Below are 19673 nucleotides of genomic sequence, written 5' to 3' on the forward strand. Positions count from 1 at the left end.
AGAATTTATTATAGATACTCAGCAGGGGATGCGCTTTGATGAGAGCTAAAACTTGCTCACTAGAAATGACCATTGAAGTTTTAGCCAAGAAAACACCAAGAGCCTTACCCTTTTTGTTTTCAGCATAGACTCAGCAGGAGATGCGCAATAATTTTAGTGCAAAATTGGTCCCTAAAAGTGCTCAAATCATTACAATTAAAGCTTCATTGCTGTTTTGAGTCTTGTCCACTTTGTCTTGTGTGTTCCTCAAATCTTACCTCTTTCTCATTTATGCATAGAAATGCATAGTAACTGCCCTAGAAATAGGGTAGGATCTAGAACCGAAGATAAGTCTCTTCGGGGGTCATGCAAATTGTGGAGGGGGGGGGGGCAAGGGTATATGTACAGTGTTGTGTTGGGAGATAAAATTGATAGAAGTATTTCGTTATCCCTGTGTTTCATTGTAGTTGTCGCAAGCTTCCATTGGTACATATCCATATTTTATTGCAGTCTTTCAGTAAATTTGAACACTGCATAATCTTTGTCACACCTATGTAACATTCACATTAGGTCTCGCAATTATTTTGATAGCCAACTTTCACATTACTAACTCATTACAAAAAAGTCAGTAGGGTACTGTATTCTCACACAGCTTTCTCCGTTCAAGGGTCATCGCACATTAACACAAATTTATGATCTCGCAGCTCACACTCTTTGCAAAGGAAGCATATATATATTTGAAAGACATGCAGAAATAAGTGCACAAAATGATGGTGAAGAAAGAACTGCATTACTGTCACATAGTATGAGATATGATGGACACGATATATGTACAAGCCACATTGGGTCCCCATACTCTGACACAAAATCACATGTGGGGTTGCAGGTAATTTGTGGACAGGAGATGAAACTCGTCCACCGTGTAGTCCTCCGGCATTGGAAGCTTTCCCAGATTTGGAATGAGCAGGTGCAAAATGCCGCATTTGGAGGGGTCCTCCTGTAGGGTCACCATGGCCTGAAGAAGGCTTGACGTCCTTTTAGCCATCTCAGCTTGGCAAAGCCTGCAGGATATGTGATGACAACTGTACTATGGCATCGGGCATAACCTGCTCTTCCACAACACACCAGCTACAGTTTGCAATCTAGTTAGTGGTCCGTGGAAACAGTTTGCCGATGCTGTACCTTGTCGCTGTTCTTGGTATATTTGTTGAAACCAGGAATGGGCAGTATTTAAATACATTGTAATCAAAATAGTATTTAAAATATAAATACACATATTTATATTTTGTATTTAAATACATACTTGAAAACTTTATTTATAATTATATTTAGATACCAATTTTGGGGTATTTATTTTTGTAAATACTTTATAAATACTCCTAAATATGCAAGATACTGACTCATATCTCAAAGTTGCCCTGCATTTGGCCTTTCGGTAAGAACGGCAAAGCAGAGTTTGGAGAGCCGAGCAGTTATGCCGTGTTTTCGCAACCACGCACATGTGACAAGCCATTTTAGATGACGAGTTTTTCACTGTTGTTGCAGACAATGGTGAGGACTACCTGACTACCTTGCTGTACGAAGCATCTTCGTCAAATTTAATACGAGCCTTTCCTCATCCATCACCTGTGGATAGGTGTTCTATTTTGCGAACCTGATTCTACGGCCGAACACAAGATACCTAGAAGATGGAATCTTCGAGAAACCTCCAATATTAAAATTGCTACGATAATCTAATGAATAAATGGTATTATTCCTTACGGATTTGTTGTTAGGATCATCATTAAGTATTTCTGTAATTCAGGGTGACGTCTTCCTCACAGTATTTATGGTAGTAGTTATGGTATTTAAATACTGTATTTATGTACTCATATTGAAAAGTATTTATGCAGAGTATTTAATACCTCTTTCAACAAAGTATTTTGTATTTATATTTAAATACTCAGAAAGTGTATTTATACCTATCGTTCACACTCTGACACCTTTCCACATCGAAGTGCCCAAGGCCCATATGCACAAACACTGAGCAGCTTCCTCAGTGCTGCACTCAGTAGTTTCTGTAGTGTTTCGGGCATCCGTACGCTACAGTAATCAACACTGCTCAAAGCAGCGGCACCGCTAGAGCACTGGCGAAGCTATTGGGGTCAGCACTGGGGGATTTCCCCAACATTCGTGGTCCCAAGTTAGGCTTAACTCCGGGTATAAGAACGCTTTCAGTTACAATGCTGCTCTATCTGCAGCAGGCTGGTGTCATGGGTCTCTTCCTTTAGTGCACAAATTTTCAGTATACCGTAAGAAGATACCATAAATAGTAAGCCAACGGATAGCGTAAGAGCCGTTCCAGCACAGCAAGCCTTTGTAGCTGCTGTGTCAAGGCAAATAGTCATTGCTTGTGCTGTGAAGAGCGATAATGTCAATTCCTGCACAACAGAGGCGTAGTGCTCCAGAATCACAACGAAAAAAAAAAAAAAAAAAACGGAGCTCTTTTGTTGAACGACACAAATTAAGATGTACCGTATTTTCTCGAATCTAAGACAACCTCGAATATAAGACGACCCCCCCCCCCCCCCGAGTTTAGGGTACACGAATTTGGAAAAAAAAGTAAACAGGGATTGGGAGGCAGTATAACAATTGGAATCAATGCACAGTACCGTTTATTTATAATCACTTTCTACACTACTGTGTTCTTTGTTGCTAACTGCACATAGCTCATTGTCCTCCGTGTGCACGACAACGTTTGTCAGGCACATCGCACCAAGTGTCCAAAATTCACTGCGCTGGCAATTCTAGATCTCTTGCAATTCTTGATCTCTCCATGTTGTTTTAGCCACCTTGTAACACTTATTTCCGATACTCGAAACCGCATTGCCACCACTAAATTGTTGCTGTACTTAGGAAACTATTAACTTTTCATCAAAATGCCATAGAGTGACAGTGAATGAAGAATGAACGCCGTCCCCACTGTGCCCGTATTGCCGTATTTGCATCGCGCTGACACCGCAACACGTGATATCGGTCGCGCCGCGCTATTGGCCGATCCAGTCACCTGCTTCCGCGTCTCCCCTGACCTCGTTGTGGCGCGCATATTCGAATATAAGACGACCTCCGGCTTTGGAACACTGGATTTTGGAAAAAAATGTCTTATAATCGATAAAATACGGTACTGCAGTCTCTTATAGATAACAAGAGGAGCAGACTTTAACCACAGAAAACAAAAGAGCAACAGAGTAGTCCAAGACAAGGACAGGTGACACATGTGTGTTGCCGTAAAAGGTGGCTGTAAGTGTGCTGAACCTATTTTGGGCTTGTGACCTGCAAAAGCAGTCTTTTTTTCTTTTGCCATTTCTCCCTTTGTATTTTGAGCCAGCACGTAGCCAGTAGCTAGCCGAACTTTAGTCACACTGACGTTCGACTGTAGATGATGACCGTTGCTGCACAGGATACAAAAATTGGGCAGCAGCATGTCTTACCTCTCTCTAGCCGTCTTATTGCGCAGGGCGAGGATTCGTCCACACAGAGACATGACTTTGGGACGTATCTTTTCCATTTCATACAGGCCAGCTTCTTGCTGCGAAATGCATAGAAAACCCCTTAGGAAAGCATGTCATCCAGGAAATTATGCTGCCCAGATGCCCTTCACTAATACGGGTACAATCATTCGCAAAATCAGCTAGGAATTGATCAACACTCAACAGCTAATTCGAAGCAGACTGCAGATCTTGCAAAGCTGAAAGCTGTAAAGCTGAAGGGGCCAATCACTACCTTGTTCTAGGGATACTAGTACTTAAGCCTATCACAATGTACAGTGCTGGACAAAAGTTTACTAGCACGCTCCGGCGCATTCCTTCCTCAGAATGACACCCTAGCAGCGAACGGGACCGTACTGTCTTACAGACATAACCCAGCAGGTAACCCTGGGTAGGCAGGCAAGTCCGTACAATACCAATTGCTGCTACCGTGTCACTCTGAGGAAGGAATGCATCGAAGCATGTTCCGTAAACTTTTGTCCAGCACTGCACCTCCATCGAAGCCAAGACAGCCCTTTTCTTTTTCTTTCAATTGCTCACCACTTGTAGTGTGCATACCGTTACCTTAAATTTCAATAAAAATCCTTTCAATATTCCAGTCTAGCTCGAAAGCTTACATCGTACACAATAATCTGGGTAAGGACCGCTCTGAGACTTCTCATCAAACTTTTGTGCAGTCGTTACATGAGTGCTTACACTAACTCAAACCCACTGTTACAATCTACCAGTATGTTAGTATAGCAGCAAAACAAAGCAAGTCTTACACTCAATATTCTTTCTGTAGAATTGCACACGTCCAAGAAATCCAAGAATACTTGACCACCCTGGTTCCAATTCAGCACAGCAGCACTGTTCCGTGAAAGGGGAGTGAGCAGACTACGCAGGTAGTCATGCTTCTCTGCAACAGTGACATCAAGGAAATTCTGATTAGGGGATGGTAAGATTACCACAGAATGTATCTAACCATTGATAATGGCATCGGTTGACAGGTGTTCGAGGATTGTTTTGTGGGCTTCATTCCACAACTCAGCCTTGGTTAGGAAGATGGCTTTGGCATGAAAGTCACCATCAGTGTCAGCACGGGCTGCCTATGAAGTTTAAAAAAAGAAGGTCATTATAAAGAAATTATCGCATCAATCAAGGACTACTACTTCATAGTCAGAACTACCACAGCTATTAGTGTCCTTCAAAAACAATAAAAGAACTAGCTACAACACCAGTGCTTCCTGTATACAGCTGAACCTCAAAATAATGAACCCAATTTAACTAAACCCTCTATTTAACGTATTATGACTGTTGCACATACAATTCCACTTAGATGCCAATGAGTTTCTGCGCTCGATTTAACGAAGTGTTTTCGTTCAGCACGTTATACAGTTGCAGTCCGATTTTTCAGACTCGCGCGAGGATCGCGCAAAAGTCCGAATAATCGAGCAGTCCGGAAAAGCAAATTTTGCTTCAAAAGTCAACTTTATTAAGCACTAGTAGGCCGGATAACGTTGTTGATGCTGTCTTGACGGGCAGTCTTCCATCTGTGCCTCATAACATCAGCCTCTATTTCCTGAAGTGATATTTCGTCACTGTATACGGACGAAAGTACCGCGATCGCCTTCATTAGTTCGGAGTTTGATGGCTGCGCTTAGAGATGGTAAGTCGGCGATATCCCGAACACGTGGAGGAAACATACTTCTGGCCACATTAGACGTCACCATTCCGCAAGTCAGCTTCACCTAATGCTTGCGTGCTTTAGGTGAAGCTTGCTTTAAGCACAGTCGCGCGACTTGCGGCTGCAGCACGTTCTGGGCCTTCGTGAATTTCGGCAGCCTTGGCCAAGACGAAGATGCAAAAGCACTATGATATGCCTCCTTCACTCAGAGTAATGTAAAATGAATAGTCATAGCCTATTTTCTTGCCTCAATTTTTATATTTCATTGAATTCTTTTCATATGAATTTCGGATGACACGAATATTTTCCGGCGTCCCGAGAGATTCATATGATCGAGATTCTACTGACGACGCCATTGGTGCAGCGTTTGCACGTTACTCAATGTGTGTGACCTGTTTCACTCCTTACTAGATCCACTTAAAGTGGGTTACAAGGAAGAAATGACTAATGCGCAGTTCCTTGACCTTCGCATTGTGTCATACACACGCGGTGAGCTGGCGACCGTTCATGACGCTCGCTAGCTGGGCAAACACGAGTTCGAAATATTGAGCGACGGGGCTTTACGGCATCCGAAATTTTGGATATTGTTACACATGAACTGTATGGGACCCGTGGCTGTTCCGCGAACGCGTCTGAATAATCGAGCATCTCCGAAACATCGGTCGGCGACCATATTTAACAAAGCCCGTAGGCAGTAGATAGTAGAGAAGTAATATCACCATGACAGTGTGTTCTTATTGGTTACTGGCCTTGTCACGTGAAATGACGTAATTGGTGGATTGGTCATTTATCACTCTTGCTTTGGGAACTGCACAATTGCCCCTCAGTTACATTCGTTAAACGGAAGATTTTGTTAGTTGATGAGGAACTTGGGATAATCCGCCAACAATGATGTCCATGGCCGAGAAGAAAAATGATGTTGCTATCGCCACATCGGAACGTACGGTTCACGCAAAACTTATTTTGCACGCTCCTCAATGACAAGTACAGCAATGACCTTTGTACTCAATGAAAATTGCGTCGCATCCAAGAATAAGCGTGGCCTCCGTGTTTTTACTTCAGTCTTATGACAGCATAGCATAGAGTGAGGCATGTGTGTCTGCGATTTGGTCATTTTTTTTCTGGACATAGTTGCTTAAACGAATTATTCTATCTAACGAATTAAAGTGTGGTCATCTCCAATTTTGTCATATAGAGGCAGCTGCACACCTTGGCCTCGTATATCCACACGAGCGGAATGTGTAGCTTCTCATGGAGAAACGTTTCTTCCTCCGACAACTCCGACAGCTCCTGTTCCGCTGACGAGGAAGCTGCATGTCGCAACAGCAGATCCCTGAGCGCGACTCTCCGGCTGCTTGGGTCTTGTATGTGAAGCAGAACAAAAGCAGCCCATGGCCACATGTCCCATGCTTCCAATTGGGAGGCAAATCCAGTGTGAAGAGACATCTGGGCAGCTGGAGCCATGTGCAGGTACCCAAACGATGTTAGCAGTGAATGTAGAACCCAACTTCAAAGAGGAAACAAAAGGAAGCAAGTTAGAAGTACTGCGGAGCTTGGGCAAAAGTACAGGGGAATTAACAGTACTTCACAGACACATGCTACGCAGACAGCTGATACGCACAGCATTCAAAACCAACCACAGCAAAACAATTTCAGCAAACAACGCGTGGACACTAGAGCTGCGTGAATATTCTGATTTTTTAAATATCGAAGCGAATACTAATTCTATTGTATACACAGGCTTCTGTATTAGAATTTCAAATCAAAACGGTGTCTCTTCGAAACCGAATCGTTTCAAAAATAGTTCCGAAATTTTCTACAAAAATTAATAATAATCGATAATAGACATGAGAGAGGGTATTAAAAAAAAAAGAGTACTCCTTCATGCAAAGAAGCTATGCACCAACACATGTGCTGCATGTATTCAGTACACTCATGTGATTATTCATATTGTGTTTGCTTCGCTGCTTTGGACATATAATTATATTCACTTTGGATTTAAACTCACTATTCACACAGCCCTAATACATACCAACATAATGCTATAAGGAATCATGCTCACCTTATCCTGAAGTCAAGAAGCGAAGAGACTGATGTGACAGGTGTCAGGATTTTGTCAAGTGGTTGAGCACGGTCACAATATAACTTGAGCAGGTGGAAGCAGGTGTCATAAGGTGCTGCTGCCATCTCAGATTCCGAAAGGGACCCAAATGACTCCTCTATGTAAGGTGGATAGGGTGGACGAGCATAGGCACCCATTGAATCACTGCCCTGCGACAAAAGTTTTGGACTATGAATGGCTGATACGAAAAGCTTGTTCTAATGAACTACACACGGCGAGTGCAGGACATGTGTGAGTCAAGCCAGACGTCCCTACTGAGGGTGGCGTATCACACAGCTGAGGTTTTTCTGTAATTTTGTGAAAAGCTGCATAGATGAGGAGCTCCTTGCAATTTCGAAGATGTGCTCAAGTCCACACCATTAAAATGTTATTGCAGTGGCAAGTAAAGTTTAAAGAGACCAGCATGGATGGTGTAAAGAAAGATGACATCACATCACGTCAAATCACGGCACGGATCTCGTGACTTGAGATTCTTACGCAATCTTCATATTCATGAAATGTTTTGCAGTTCCTTTGAGCGGACGTCCTCTCTTCTTGCCAAAGGTGGGGTTAACTCACGTATTGGATTGACAAGCGTTGTATCAGTGCCGCACTTCAGTGCACTGCTTTTTGGTGAGACAGAGTCAAAAGTGACATCCAGTGTACATCGCTTGCACCAACAGTCAATAAAACATGTCTACCAAACTGCAGCCTTCAAATTCCCTGACTTTTCCAGGTTTTCACTGACTATTTCAAGCGAATTCCCTGACAAAAACAACAGGGAACTTGGTGCCTGCTCATACGTTTTGATACCAGATACACCATAAAACAGACCATTTATTAAGTATTAGTGAGGCTACCCTACTTTTCTGCGTCAGAGCTTGTCATACTGGTGAACTGCTACTCGTAGTAACGTTGCTGCGGCATCGCCTCTCAACCACCGGTCGGCACTCTCAATTCGCCACGCATCATCACGGCACTTGTCTGCGATATTCCCTGACTTAAGCTGCTTTTTAGCCAAATTCCCTGACAATTCCCTGCGTTTTCCAGTCACATCAAAATTCCCTGACTATTCCCTGTTTACCAGGTTTTCCAGGTTGGTAGACTCCCTGCTTTTGAGCTGGAGCCGGATTGAAAGCAGACATGTGCCATCCCCATTGATAGATGAGTACATTACACTCTTAAGCTATCCTGGTAGTTTCAAGTCAGATAGTCTCGTATCATCACAAAAAAGTCAAAATGGGCATTCCTCGTTGTTTAAGCAAACAGAGGCTGTCCAATTCACAGTGCTTAGAATTAGGCACACATACTCCTGGTGAGCAGACAACTACAACGTGACTGACGTAAACTGCTACAGCAGGTAATAAAAGGCAAGCCAAAGAAAATTGCGTACCATGAATGAGCTTTCGTAAGCAGCCACTGCATCGGCAATGCTAGCTGTTGTTTGACAGTGATACCTGAAACGAGCAACATCGAGGGACCATCAGAAATTTCACACAAAAAAATTGCCAAATCAATACAGAACTTCAAATAATGTGGAAGCTGTCGTGACGACAATTTAGCGCAATATTTGAGTGTCTATTATTTTATCCTCCCCTTATGTGCGCTCTTGCATGGTGCGAAACAAATAATGTTGGCATTTGTATTGTATTTAATATTGGTATTAGTAATATAACATATAATATTGGTATTGGCCATTGGTACATACCAAAGGTGCACTGCCAGGGCTCGTTTCCAGTCGAGATCACGGCAACTGTTGAGTACCCCAATGGATGAATGCCACACTAGAAGTCCTGCGAGGATGGCGTAGACCAAGAGGCGATCCATATCAATGTGTTCATCAATCTGAAATTAGAAATCACTATTTTACAGCAGATACAAACAAGTGACATCAATAATGTGTTTCATGCCTGTGATGCCTATACAGTAGAAGTACGACCTTTCCAGACTGTTTTACTGTGGGGCAGACATAGGACATTTTGAAGTAGGATCATGCATAGAGACCTGGTGTTCCTCTAAACTCGAAGTTGTTTATCAAATCGAAAGGATGCTGGCATTCTATACATTCAAAGTTCATTTCAAAGTTGCCAGAGAAATCACTGTGATTATCAGATGTTTGTTTGCAATCTGTGTAGTACAGTTGAACCACGATATAGCGTACGTCGATTTAACGAAATCCTCTATTTAATGTATGATTCCTGTTGCACGTACACTTCTTCATAGAGGCCAATGCATTTCTGTGCTCAATTTAACGAAGTGTCCTCGTTCTATTTAATGAGGCCTGTAGCAAACGAAGCCCGAAAAAAGCTTATAACACTTATTGCAGCACAGCATGCGATCATATGCACTGGTGCCCAAGTGAGAGAGAGGGTAGGGAGGGAAGAGTGTCACACCTCATGTGAGGGGGAGAGGAGGAATGTCAACGTCACAGTGCATCGTTGTTGGTTACTGACGTCATGTGGCATGACGTACTCAGCAAATCGGGCATTCACCTCATCGCCTTTGTTATGGAAGCCACGCGGTACCTCCTGTGTCACTTTCGTGTTTCCATCTGTTTCCTGTGGTGCTTTACAATTAGTGCAGTTCAAAAACTAGAGGTTTTGTCAGTTGATGAAAAACTTGCAACGATTGATGCCATGTCCAGGGCAAAGAGAAAAGTGACGTCACTATCCGCGAGTTATTAATATTGTGGGCTTGCATCTGAAAGGATGGTTCAGGCAAATCTTATTTTTTGTATGCTCCTGAATGGCACTGTAACTACGGCTGTATGACATCTGTGCTCAATAAAACTTGAATAAGATTCAAGACTAAGACAAAACGATGTACAGTAGAATGGTGCACGGGCCGGCATTTGGACCAAGTTTTATCGACATGTTCAATTTAACAAATTATTCAATTTAACAAACTAAAATGCAGTCATTTTCAATTTTGTTATATAGAGGTTCAACTGTAGTCCCTTTGGTTTCTTAGCTAAACTTATTTTTTTTGCAAATTGCTAGGTATGCCTACCAAAAGAGCTGTAATCCTTCTGCTTACAACCCTAATATGATATGCAAACAAAAGCTGCATTTACATGAATGTGACAGAAGCACAACGACTCAAGCGGAAACCGAAGTAAAGACAAAGCACCACCACTTACATGGATGCCCATCCAGTTTGGCTCGAAACTAGTGCCCCACAGTGTCACATAAAAAATTTCTAGCTCTGCACTCATTTCTCAACATTATCTTCTTTTTGATATGTGAAATCTGCCCCGCCTCCACGTGAACTTCCTCTTCGTCTCGCAGCAAGCGTCTTCCCATAATCCTCCTTGTGGTTTTGAAGAGCATCGCCTGTCCTGAGCCACGTCTGTCAGGCGGATTGAATTCGATGTGCTATCCTTGCGAATTCATAGAGCTGCGTGAATATTTGGAATTTCGAATATGAAACGAATATCTGATGCAATTGGCAACCTATTTTCAGTATTCGAAATTTTCGAATATTTTCCGAATAGTAGTACTCAAGAGAGGTATCGCTATCGCCATTCTACAAGTGGGCTTCGTCTCATTACATGCAAGAGTTAGGTGAAGCCCACTTCACGTTACCGCCCATCGGTGTGCGGCGCCATTCTGCAAGTCGGCTTCACCTCAATACCCACGAGCGTTAGGTGAAGCCCACTTTACACTGTTTACAGTATTCTGTAACAGAAGCGTATACGAAGAGGGGAGTCAAGTCCTGTAGACCACATAAACAAAATACAGAAACCGACACTGAAAGTTTAATTTGTACAAGCTTTCGCGTGGAGGTCCACGCTTCCTCAGGTACAAAGTGAAGTGGTGACACACATAAGTATATACAGTCAAACTCCTTTATAGCGAACACCTTTTTAACGAAAATACCACTACAGCAAATTTTTTTGCGGTCCCGCTGGAGCCCTACAGGTCCAATAATGGACATCCTTTTTAACGAAAATACCTTTACTGCGAATTTTTTTTGTTGTCCCCTGAGTTTCGTTGTAAAGGAGTTTGACTGTATAGTATAGACATATACACGACTAAGCATATTGCTGTACAAAGAAAGGGAAGGGGAAGGAGATATGGTGCCACATGTCTGTGTACAATGAATAGCTGGGCAGACGGATAAGTGACCTCTAACCGTTTAAAAACAGTAAAAGGTGTTATTGGGAACAGTATTCTGTAACTAAAAGTCTACAAATTTTGTGAGCTCATGGTCAACACTATACTCTGCGCATTGCAAGTTCCAGTAAATGTACTCCCAACTTTGAGAGTTATGTTCAGTAACAGATGGAAATATGTGCAGCTTGTAAAAAAAATATACAGGAAATTCACAATGTAAACATAGAAATGAGGAGATGCACACAAAGCAGGCCGCATGGAACATGTTGACTAACTCTCAATGCAGTTCATCCCACTAATGCAGTCTACCATACACAAAACCGAAGGACCCTTCTCTCACGATATGTTATGCTGATTGGAAAGATTTATGTGTTTGGAGCAGAACATCATCTAATGAGCACAACACCACAAAATATTTCACCATGAGGTATTTGAAATCATTCGAATTCAATTCGAATTCAAATCGCCATCTTCCGAAAAAATTATTCCGATTCGATTCGCAGTGCACGTGAAATATTCGTAAACTACTGTATAAGTGGTTAAATTTGCAGCCTCAATAATTCACGAATTTGCGAGGAGCCAGGATCAGGCAATTATTCGCAGTACCACAGTGCGTCGCCCCAGCACGAGGCGTCCTTGGGACTTTTCACCTTGAACTAACAAAAGGAGAACAACCCTGGACAATAACCCTTTTCATCCCTTTTAAGCCCTTCTGACTCTGAGTGCTACAATGAGGGGTCATCACTCAGGTGGCATCTGGGTCATTGCCAAATTTCCATGTCCCCCCATCGTTCTTGTGTCCGTACTGACATAGTGAACATTATGACAGCTTCGTATCTTTCAACTCATTACCGCCATGTCCTTGCTACGGTACTTTAAGCCAACGTCGCCGCGTCCTCCTCCTCCTACCAGCGACCACGTGCATGGACTGCCCGACAGTGCAGTCCTCCATACGGTAGGCGACAAATTTTTTCTGCTGCCTACGAACACGTCTCACGAAGTCGCTGATCAGCACAACCAGAAGAAACGCACTAACTACAACAACTACAGTCCTGAAGTCAGGTGCAGAACCGAAAGTGCTGTATAAGGGCGTAATAAATCGCGTACATAAGATGTATCAGCGTCGTGAGCCTTATTTCTTTCTCGTATTTTCTGTCATTGCTTCGAATATTTCGCGGCACTTTAAATTCGCGAAAAAAAAAAAGGGAGTTCGCGAATTTTGCAACAAATAAGTCATCGCGAAAAATTACTACATATACAGTATTCGCAATGGAAATTTGGCGATTCGCATGGATCTAGTATTCAATGCGACAGGTCGAGTCGATGTGCTTCTGTTGCGTTCATGTAAACGCAGCTGTAGCTGCTCCATCAGTAGCATTCAGCAACTGCCTAGACCCCAACACAGAACATCCTCTGGATGCACGAATAATATCCTAACGAATTCGTACGTCCGATGGATATCCCTCAGATATCCATCGGAGGTACAAATCCGTTAGGACATTATTCGTACATCCACAGGATATTCGGTGTTGTTGGGGTACATACCTAAACACAGTAAACAAGGCACACAGGGTAATTACCTTAAAGTTTTTCCAGTTGTCTAACTGCTTCTGCAGGATACCTCTAGTGATAGGGCTGCAGCTGCCTTGTGCAATGAGAAGACACAGACGGTGCTCCCTTGCCTCTCGTGCAACAGTGCAGGCTTCACTCACTTGGTGCCCACTAAGATGGCTCAGGATCACCTTCACATGGCTGTGTTCCTAAAATGTTTCAAAACCAGTAACTAGTTGTGGCCCTCCCAAGAACAACATCTCCTGCGATCTATAAGATTATATAATGTGCTAACCTTGAACTTCAACTCAGTTATTTCGCGATCAATTGTTGCTCTCGTCGTCTCAATCAGCCAATCCGAGAGTGCCTCTCTTCGAGCTTGGATATTCGCATAGCTCGATGGGTCGTCTGTGCAAAGCATGTCAACAGGTGAAATTTTTCAGAAACCATTTCTCATAACTCAATCCAGGTATCGAGCACATACAGGGCACTCATATGTACGAGGGTCGTACCGAAAATAATGAGCAACTTGTTTTTTGCCAACAAACCACTAACAGCAAACGAAGGAGACTGTGTCAGGCCAGCTGTTTGTTAGTACTTTTGAGAGTCCTGTGACTGCCGAAGGCCACAAACGTCAGCAAACAGCCATCACCTCAGAAATGCTACAGTGATATCAGCACGAAGGCAATGACTTTTTGCTACTCATTGTGACAGGTGACAAAAGTTGGTTTGACTATTTCAAGCTTTCTGCGACACAAAGGCCTTGATCTTGAGTAAATTCAGCACGCTCTTCACATTTTTGGGGTAAAAAAAAAGTGACATTTACTTGACAAATCTCTGAGTTCAGGTTACAAAAGTTTAAATAATGAAACTTATGTTACATGACATTTACATCATGAGGTGGCAAAAACCTAGTAAGAAGAAATGCCGTTGACGATGATTCTAGGTGGCGTAGTTTTTTTAATTATAATTGAATGACACGTTTTCTGGGACACCCTGTATAGATGTACATCTTATGAACGTACTACCGCAACAACATGCATGATAAAATATTTGGCACAGAGAATAAAAAATACTGCATGCACTGCAGCCACAGAAAACCTCGAGCACGAGCGTGTCTCAGGAAGCTAATTTATAGTCAATTTATAGTCACTGCACTAAGCAAAGAATCAGATGACCCACTTACCGGAAGACAAAATTGTATGCCAACTGAAAAGTTCACTCACATGTAGATGTAGTTCTAATTGTAGAGTACATCGATGCACTCTTCCTTATGTAATGTTCATTTGCAGAATGACAACATTAAAGTTCAAGGGTTGTGAAAATAAAACAAATAACATACAAGTTGTCCCCCCCTCCCAACAAACCAATAAATTAAATTTGGGCAAAAAGCTCCAAAGTCTTTGAATTTTTTAGAAATACCCAGATGACTCCTTGTCTTAGCCAACATCTACAAAAGGTACACCTATAATATCTGTATCAAATAAAAAATGTCACAAAACTATTTAAAGTTATGCAAATCATGTCGTAAAGATCAAATAGAGGCAGAAAAAATGTGGCCTTGAATTTGAGACAAAGCAGAGCACAAACACAAGTTTGCCATTTTTTTTAAATATATTATCAGCAAACACCTATATCAAATTTGAAACTGGTTTAAAGAACTAGAGGTATGTGCAAAAGAGGAAAAATCCACACACTAAAACCTCCATTCCGATATTTTCTGTATTTCTGCATAAAAACTGCTTGGCTCAAATTTTGCCACCAACTACCATGATGTACGTGGCAGTGCAACATACCTGTTCCTGCTTTGCAGCCAGGAACATTTCCCCAGAGTGCTACGCAAAGACCCAGAATATTGCCCAGCTGTGCCAAGATAGCAGCATCCATTGGAGACATAGCTGGACAAAAAAATATATTGTTAGTACCAGTCAGGGTTTGTTTCTGAAAATAACAATATTTCTGTTTCCGTTTCCAAACCACTTTCAGTATGAGTTTCCGTTTCCTAAGCAGTATTTCATTTCTTTTTGTTTCCAAGCTGTTTTTGATACCGGTTCTGGAGTGTGTTCGACAGCTGTAAACTCATGCAGATTTAATTAGATTGCCTAGTAGTCCACTTATGTTGTGTGCGAGACCTGCAGAGCTCTACAACTTCTAAAATTATTTATTTATATTTATTTTACATATATATTTACCATTTTGTTTTCAAAACTCAAAGCAAAATATGAGAAAATCACAGACATGTATTACTATGAGCTCTGCTCACCATGTGGCAACTTATCCATACAGCACCAGCTGCATGCAGCTGTGTGCCTCACTAAATAAATTAATGAAAGAGTCAAGCAATTGGATACATTTTGTATGGATTTTTTGCAGTCGCTTCTTTTTTCTCTTAATTTTAATTGTGGAGAACAATTAGTACCCTATAACTGCTCGTCTACTGCAGAAGTCCCTTACGCTGCCTCATGCGTGACGCGGCTGAGATAAGGTAAATCCATGACAAGTACCAGTCACCAAAAGTGTGACGACGCCCACCAGCAAAAATTTGGTGAGCACGTAGTCACGAATTTGGCTTCCGTTATTATTACCGCCTTTAGATTTCGTTTTCGTTTCTTGTGGGGGAAGCCAAAATATTTTTCGTTCTGCTTCTCACAGAACTAGGGTGGCTAATGTTCTCGTTTCTGTCACCGTTTCCAGTAACACAACCCTGGTCGCTGTACACTGTAAACATCACATACGCACATCAATGTCACTGTGCTATGTCATCTACCAGTGTGAAGCACAAAGAAATTCATTACACTTGCCAAAGATACCAGCAGGGCTTTAGGTTCCATCTCACAAGACTACACTTAAACAAGAAAATTCCTGCTAGCTCTCTTAAACAGGATGAACAGGCCATGAACACACGATAAATGACGCATAAGGATGGAGTTATACAGGGTGGGTGCTACAAAAGGTCAGTCACATTTTCGCGTGTGACATTATACCTACTTGAGCGACAGGCTTCCGCTGCCACACAGTAAATAATTTGTGCCAGAGAAACGTACGAAAAAATCATTGTTGCCATGCACTGCATAAAAAAATAACTATGACCACACAAACTTTCGTCTTCGTTCATTTCCCGTGTGCTATACCGATGGATTGAGACAAAAGTTTGCGTGGTCGTATTTATTTTGTTACACAGTGCTTGGTAACCACAATTTTTTTGTAGGTTTCTCTGACACAAATTCCTTACTTACTCCTTACTTACTTACTCTGAGGCAGCAGAAGTCTGTGCGTCAAAGAGGTATCGGTCAAGGAAGTATCACGTCGTGCACGAAAATGTGACTGACCTCTTAGAGCACCCACCGTGTACACAGAGGTAAGCACAAATTACGTTGACAGTATCCATGTCCGCACAGCATCCGTGCTTGCAGGACCCAAATCCCCAACGAAATGCGTATAGTATCCGCATCCATGCCGATATTGAGCACATCTGTGATCGTTTCATTCGTTTGAGGTAAAAGCGTTTGTCACGTAACATTTTCACGGAAAATATTTTTTCAAAGCATACGAACAGTTCAGGAACATTATGTCATCAACAGTTATCCAATTTTAGCGGTTAATTACTAAAGCAATGAAATGCGTAACACAGCCTGAGTATTATACTCCCAATTGTGGCTGGATCTATGGAATATCAGCACAGAGAATAGTGCACACGTGCTGATGGCGATGTGGACATCTACGGAAGTGCTCTGTTTTATTCACATTTGATCCGTGCGGATTTGAAAACATGCCACTTGCATCCGCAAATCAACATGCCGCGTAGATACGCAGAAGCAGCCCTGCCCGCACACACAACTGTTTACGCAAACAACATTGGTGCACTCACCCGCTGCTGATGTAACAGACTGCAGGAGCGGCACATAAGCATGTAGTGCTTCGACACCAGGTTTGGGTACAAATGCCGGACATCCGTGATCGACAGAAAACAGCGAATGCGACAGCTGCACTTCAAGTAAGGCGGAGAGGTTTTCCTGCACACAGAGCAGACACAGTTACAACATATCCTTTCAGTGCAGAAAAAGCAGAGTGTCGGAATTATGTGCATCTATTTTGTTGCGCAGAATACACACACACATTCGTCAACCACATTTTCAAACTTCTAGGGGTCAAAAAATCAGTTCAAATTTTTAGTCAAAGGCAAACAGAAGAGAGACTGGTAGTAGTTATAACTGTGCCATTAAATGATGAAAGTGTTAAAGTAATTTGAAATGAGCTTACGGCGGGTGTTTTATTGCTCCTTTACATTCTTTATCTGAATGTAAATGAGAAGAAAGTATCCGACATGTCACCAACGTCCAACTGCTGGGACAGTTCCTGCCAATACTATATCATTGCCGAAGTGAGTCATGGGTCAATACGCAGCTACCACCAAACACAGCGCAATATGCTTTGTAAAAATTTAAAGCAGAGGTAACCACCACTGACAGCACTGAGCCTTGCACAGTAAGACTTATCACTGTGTTGCAAGGCAATGCGACCAACCTTCTAACATTTGTAGTGCATTCCCACCTATAAAGACTTCACTGTCAAGTCAAGTAAGTGAGATAGAGAATGTGTCTTGTTTGTTTCAGCCATTACTTCTGTTCACTGATTGTACTTTTGTTCACTGATGCTGACCCTCAGGTGCTTGATATGGCGCATAACTAGGGTTCCGACTTTTCGAGGTCTTCTTTTCGCAAAAGTCGTGGGGATGTTTATCGAAGTTTTCACATTTTTGAAAATTCAGGGTTTTATGGGGAAATCATGGGGGCTTTATGGGGGGATTTTATGGGGAAATCAGAAGCGAACGTTAAAAGACAAAGAAACATAGCTGAATATGTTGTTTCGAAGCGAGACACTCAGAAATTCCGCAGGATGCTTCTCCACCTCTGACACTGGTAGCACACCCAGCAAAACATACAAATCACTAGGTTTTCTCTGGCACTTGAAGACACCTCGAATTCCCAGTGTTGCCTGGCTTAAGTCATTGCCAATGACTCGCTGGCCTTGTAATGCAATAGTGGGCCTGCAACTGAGGCTAGGTGGAGGCTACCATACGTTGATCTATTTAAAGCGGTGAGCTATACTGGGCTGTCTCCATTGGGCTCAGTCGGAATTCTCCTCGTGTAGCGCATTATATTCAGTTGTGAAACAGCAAACAGCGAGACCTTGCGATCCCAGGGCAGTTTAAGAAAATAAAAGTTTCTTGCATAAATTCAAAAATAGTTTTAAAATACCGGGGGATGTTTACCGGAGCTTATTGGAAAAAAACGAAAAGTCGGAACCCTACGCATATCCTTTCATGAGCTTCAGACAGGCTCAGCTTGAACTAAAAAATGCTGTAAAATGTGCATGTTTCTATTCTCCCTCCTCTGAAATTTTTATTTGATGACATGACTTTACCTAAAAAGGTTTCAAGCAGGATTTTTGAGTATCATCATTCAATTTGAAAGCCTTACTGAATGTTGTTGTATTAACATAATGAACAAGTACCGCACGCATCCATTACCTTCTGTATGGCATCCGGATAGCTGAATTGAGAGTTCACGGGAACCTGCTCTAAGACTAGCCCAGATGACCACTGAGGCTGCAGTCTCTGAGACAGAATTCCAAGAGTTCTGTCACTTTGTCTTGCAGCTAAAACATATAAAGTAATGTGCATCTGTGACTAGTACAAGAAACAGTTCTGCCTCACACATAGTTAGACCTGTCGCACTGAAGTTAAAAAAAAATATTTTTCTATATGCGCCCACATACAACCATACGGTCTACTAGGTGGTGCACCACTCAAACGATACAGGTGGTATACAGTGGAGCCCATTTATAACGACACTGACGGCAACACGAAATCCGGTCGTTATGTTAGAGTTATCATTAAAAAAGAGCTTTCACGAAACTGCCCTTCGGGATCACGTCAACGAAGTAGAACGGCACAAGCAGGTTGTGTACGGGGTGCATCACGTAAGACTGACCAGAATTTTCTTAAATTCGAAGTTTGTTTTATCTTTCGGAAAAGTCGAATATATCTATTCCTGATAGGGCCTACTCAAAGGTGGTGGTGTATCCATAATTAGTGCAGCCATTAGAATAATTTCACAATTAATCTTTATAATTAGTGAAAATAGGTTGACCACGGAATTGCCAAGTTGTGGGCCTCAACCCCGAAGAGTCTCGTCTGCTAGAATTGAAACCGCAGCGTTTTCCTGTGCTCTGGTAGAAAATATGCGAAAATGAGCGTTTTGAGCGTTGCACGAAATTGGCAGCCGATTTTTCCTAACGTCCTCTCAGTATCACCCTTTCACAACTGACACTTTTTCACACATGCTTTTCAAAGCATGAAGCCACACAAGCCAGCACCACCACCTTTGAGTAGGCCCCACCGGGAATAGATATAGTATTCAATGATTTTTTTTTCAAAAGAAAAACAAATCACGAATTCAAGAAAATTCTGGTCAGTCTTACGTGACGCACACTGTATACAGGTATGAAAGTACAGTAGAATCTCGATGATACGATCATGGATGATACGAATTTCTGGATGATACAAATTCCTTTCTGGTCCCGTCCGGAATGCCTATTCTTCCAATGTTTTAGAGTTTGCATGATACAAACGCGTTATCTTGCCTTTACCGATGACACGAACGAGCCGAGAATGGGACAGAAGTCATTCCCCTGTGACGCGAGTCATGCTGCTCCTTCTTTCCAAAAAGGGA

The 19673-nt window shown here is 42.3% G+C and overlaps 1 protein-coding gene across 3 annotated transcripts in view; it reads right to left on the minus strand.

Moving 5' to 3' along the window:
• Positions 1-466: 466 nt before the first annotated feature.
• LOC135394567 (nuclear pore complex protein Nup98-Nup96-like) overlaps positions 467-19673 on the minus strand; it is a 51795-nt gene continuing 32588 nt past the window's right edge. For all 3 annotated transcript variants that reach the window (XM_064625366.1, XM_064625367.1, XM_064625365.1), the window contains 13 exons: positions 18470-18597; positions 16808-16952; positions 14736-14837; positions 13235-13347; positions 12969-13148; positions 8982-9118; positions 8667-8730; positions 7235-7443; positions 6382-6679; positions 4471-4594; positions 4271-4404; positions 3450-3547; positions 467-1040 (listed from right to left, as the gene is read on the minus strand). In XM_064625366.1, the coding sequence (XP_064481436.1) occupies positions 848-1040; positions 3450-3547; positions 4271-4404; positions 4471-4594; positions 6382-6679; positions 7235-7443; positions 8667-8730; positions 8982-9118; positions 12969-13148; positions 13235-13347; positions 14736-14837; positions 16808-16952; positions 18470-18597 (1925 nt within the window). In that variant the 3' untranslated portion in view covers positions 467-847. The remainder of the gene's footprint in view (positions 1041-3449; positions 3548-4270; positions 4405-4470; positions 4595-6381; positions 6680-7234; positions 7444-8666; positions 8731-8981; positions 9119-12968; positions 13149-13234; positions 13348-14735; positions 14838-16807; positions 16953-18469; positions 18598-19673) is intronic.

The sequence above is a fragment of the Ornithodoros turicata genome, chromosome 5 (assembly GCF_037126465.1).
Source record: "Ornithodoros turicata isolate Travis chromosome 5, ASM3712646v1, whole genome shotgun sequence".
Lineage (NCBI taxonomy): Eukaryota > Metazoa > Arthropoda > Arachnida > Ixodida > Argasidae > Ornithodoros > Ornithodoros turicata.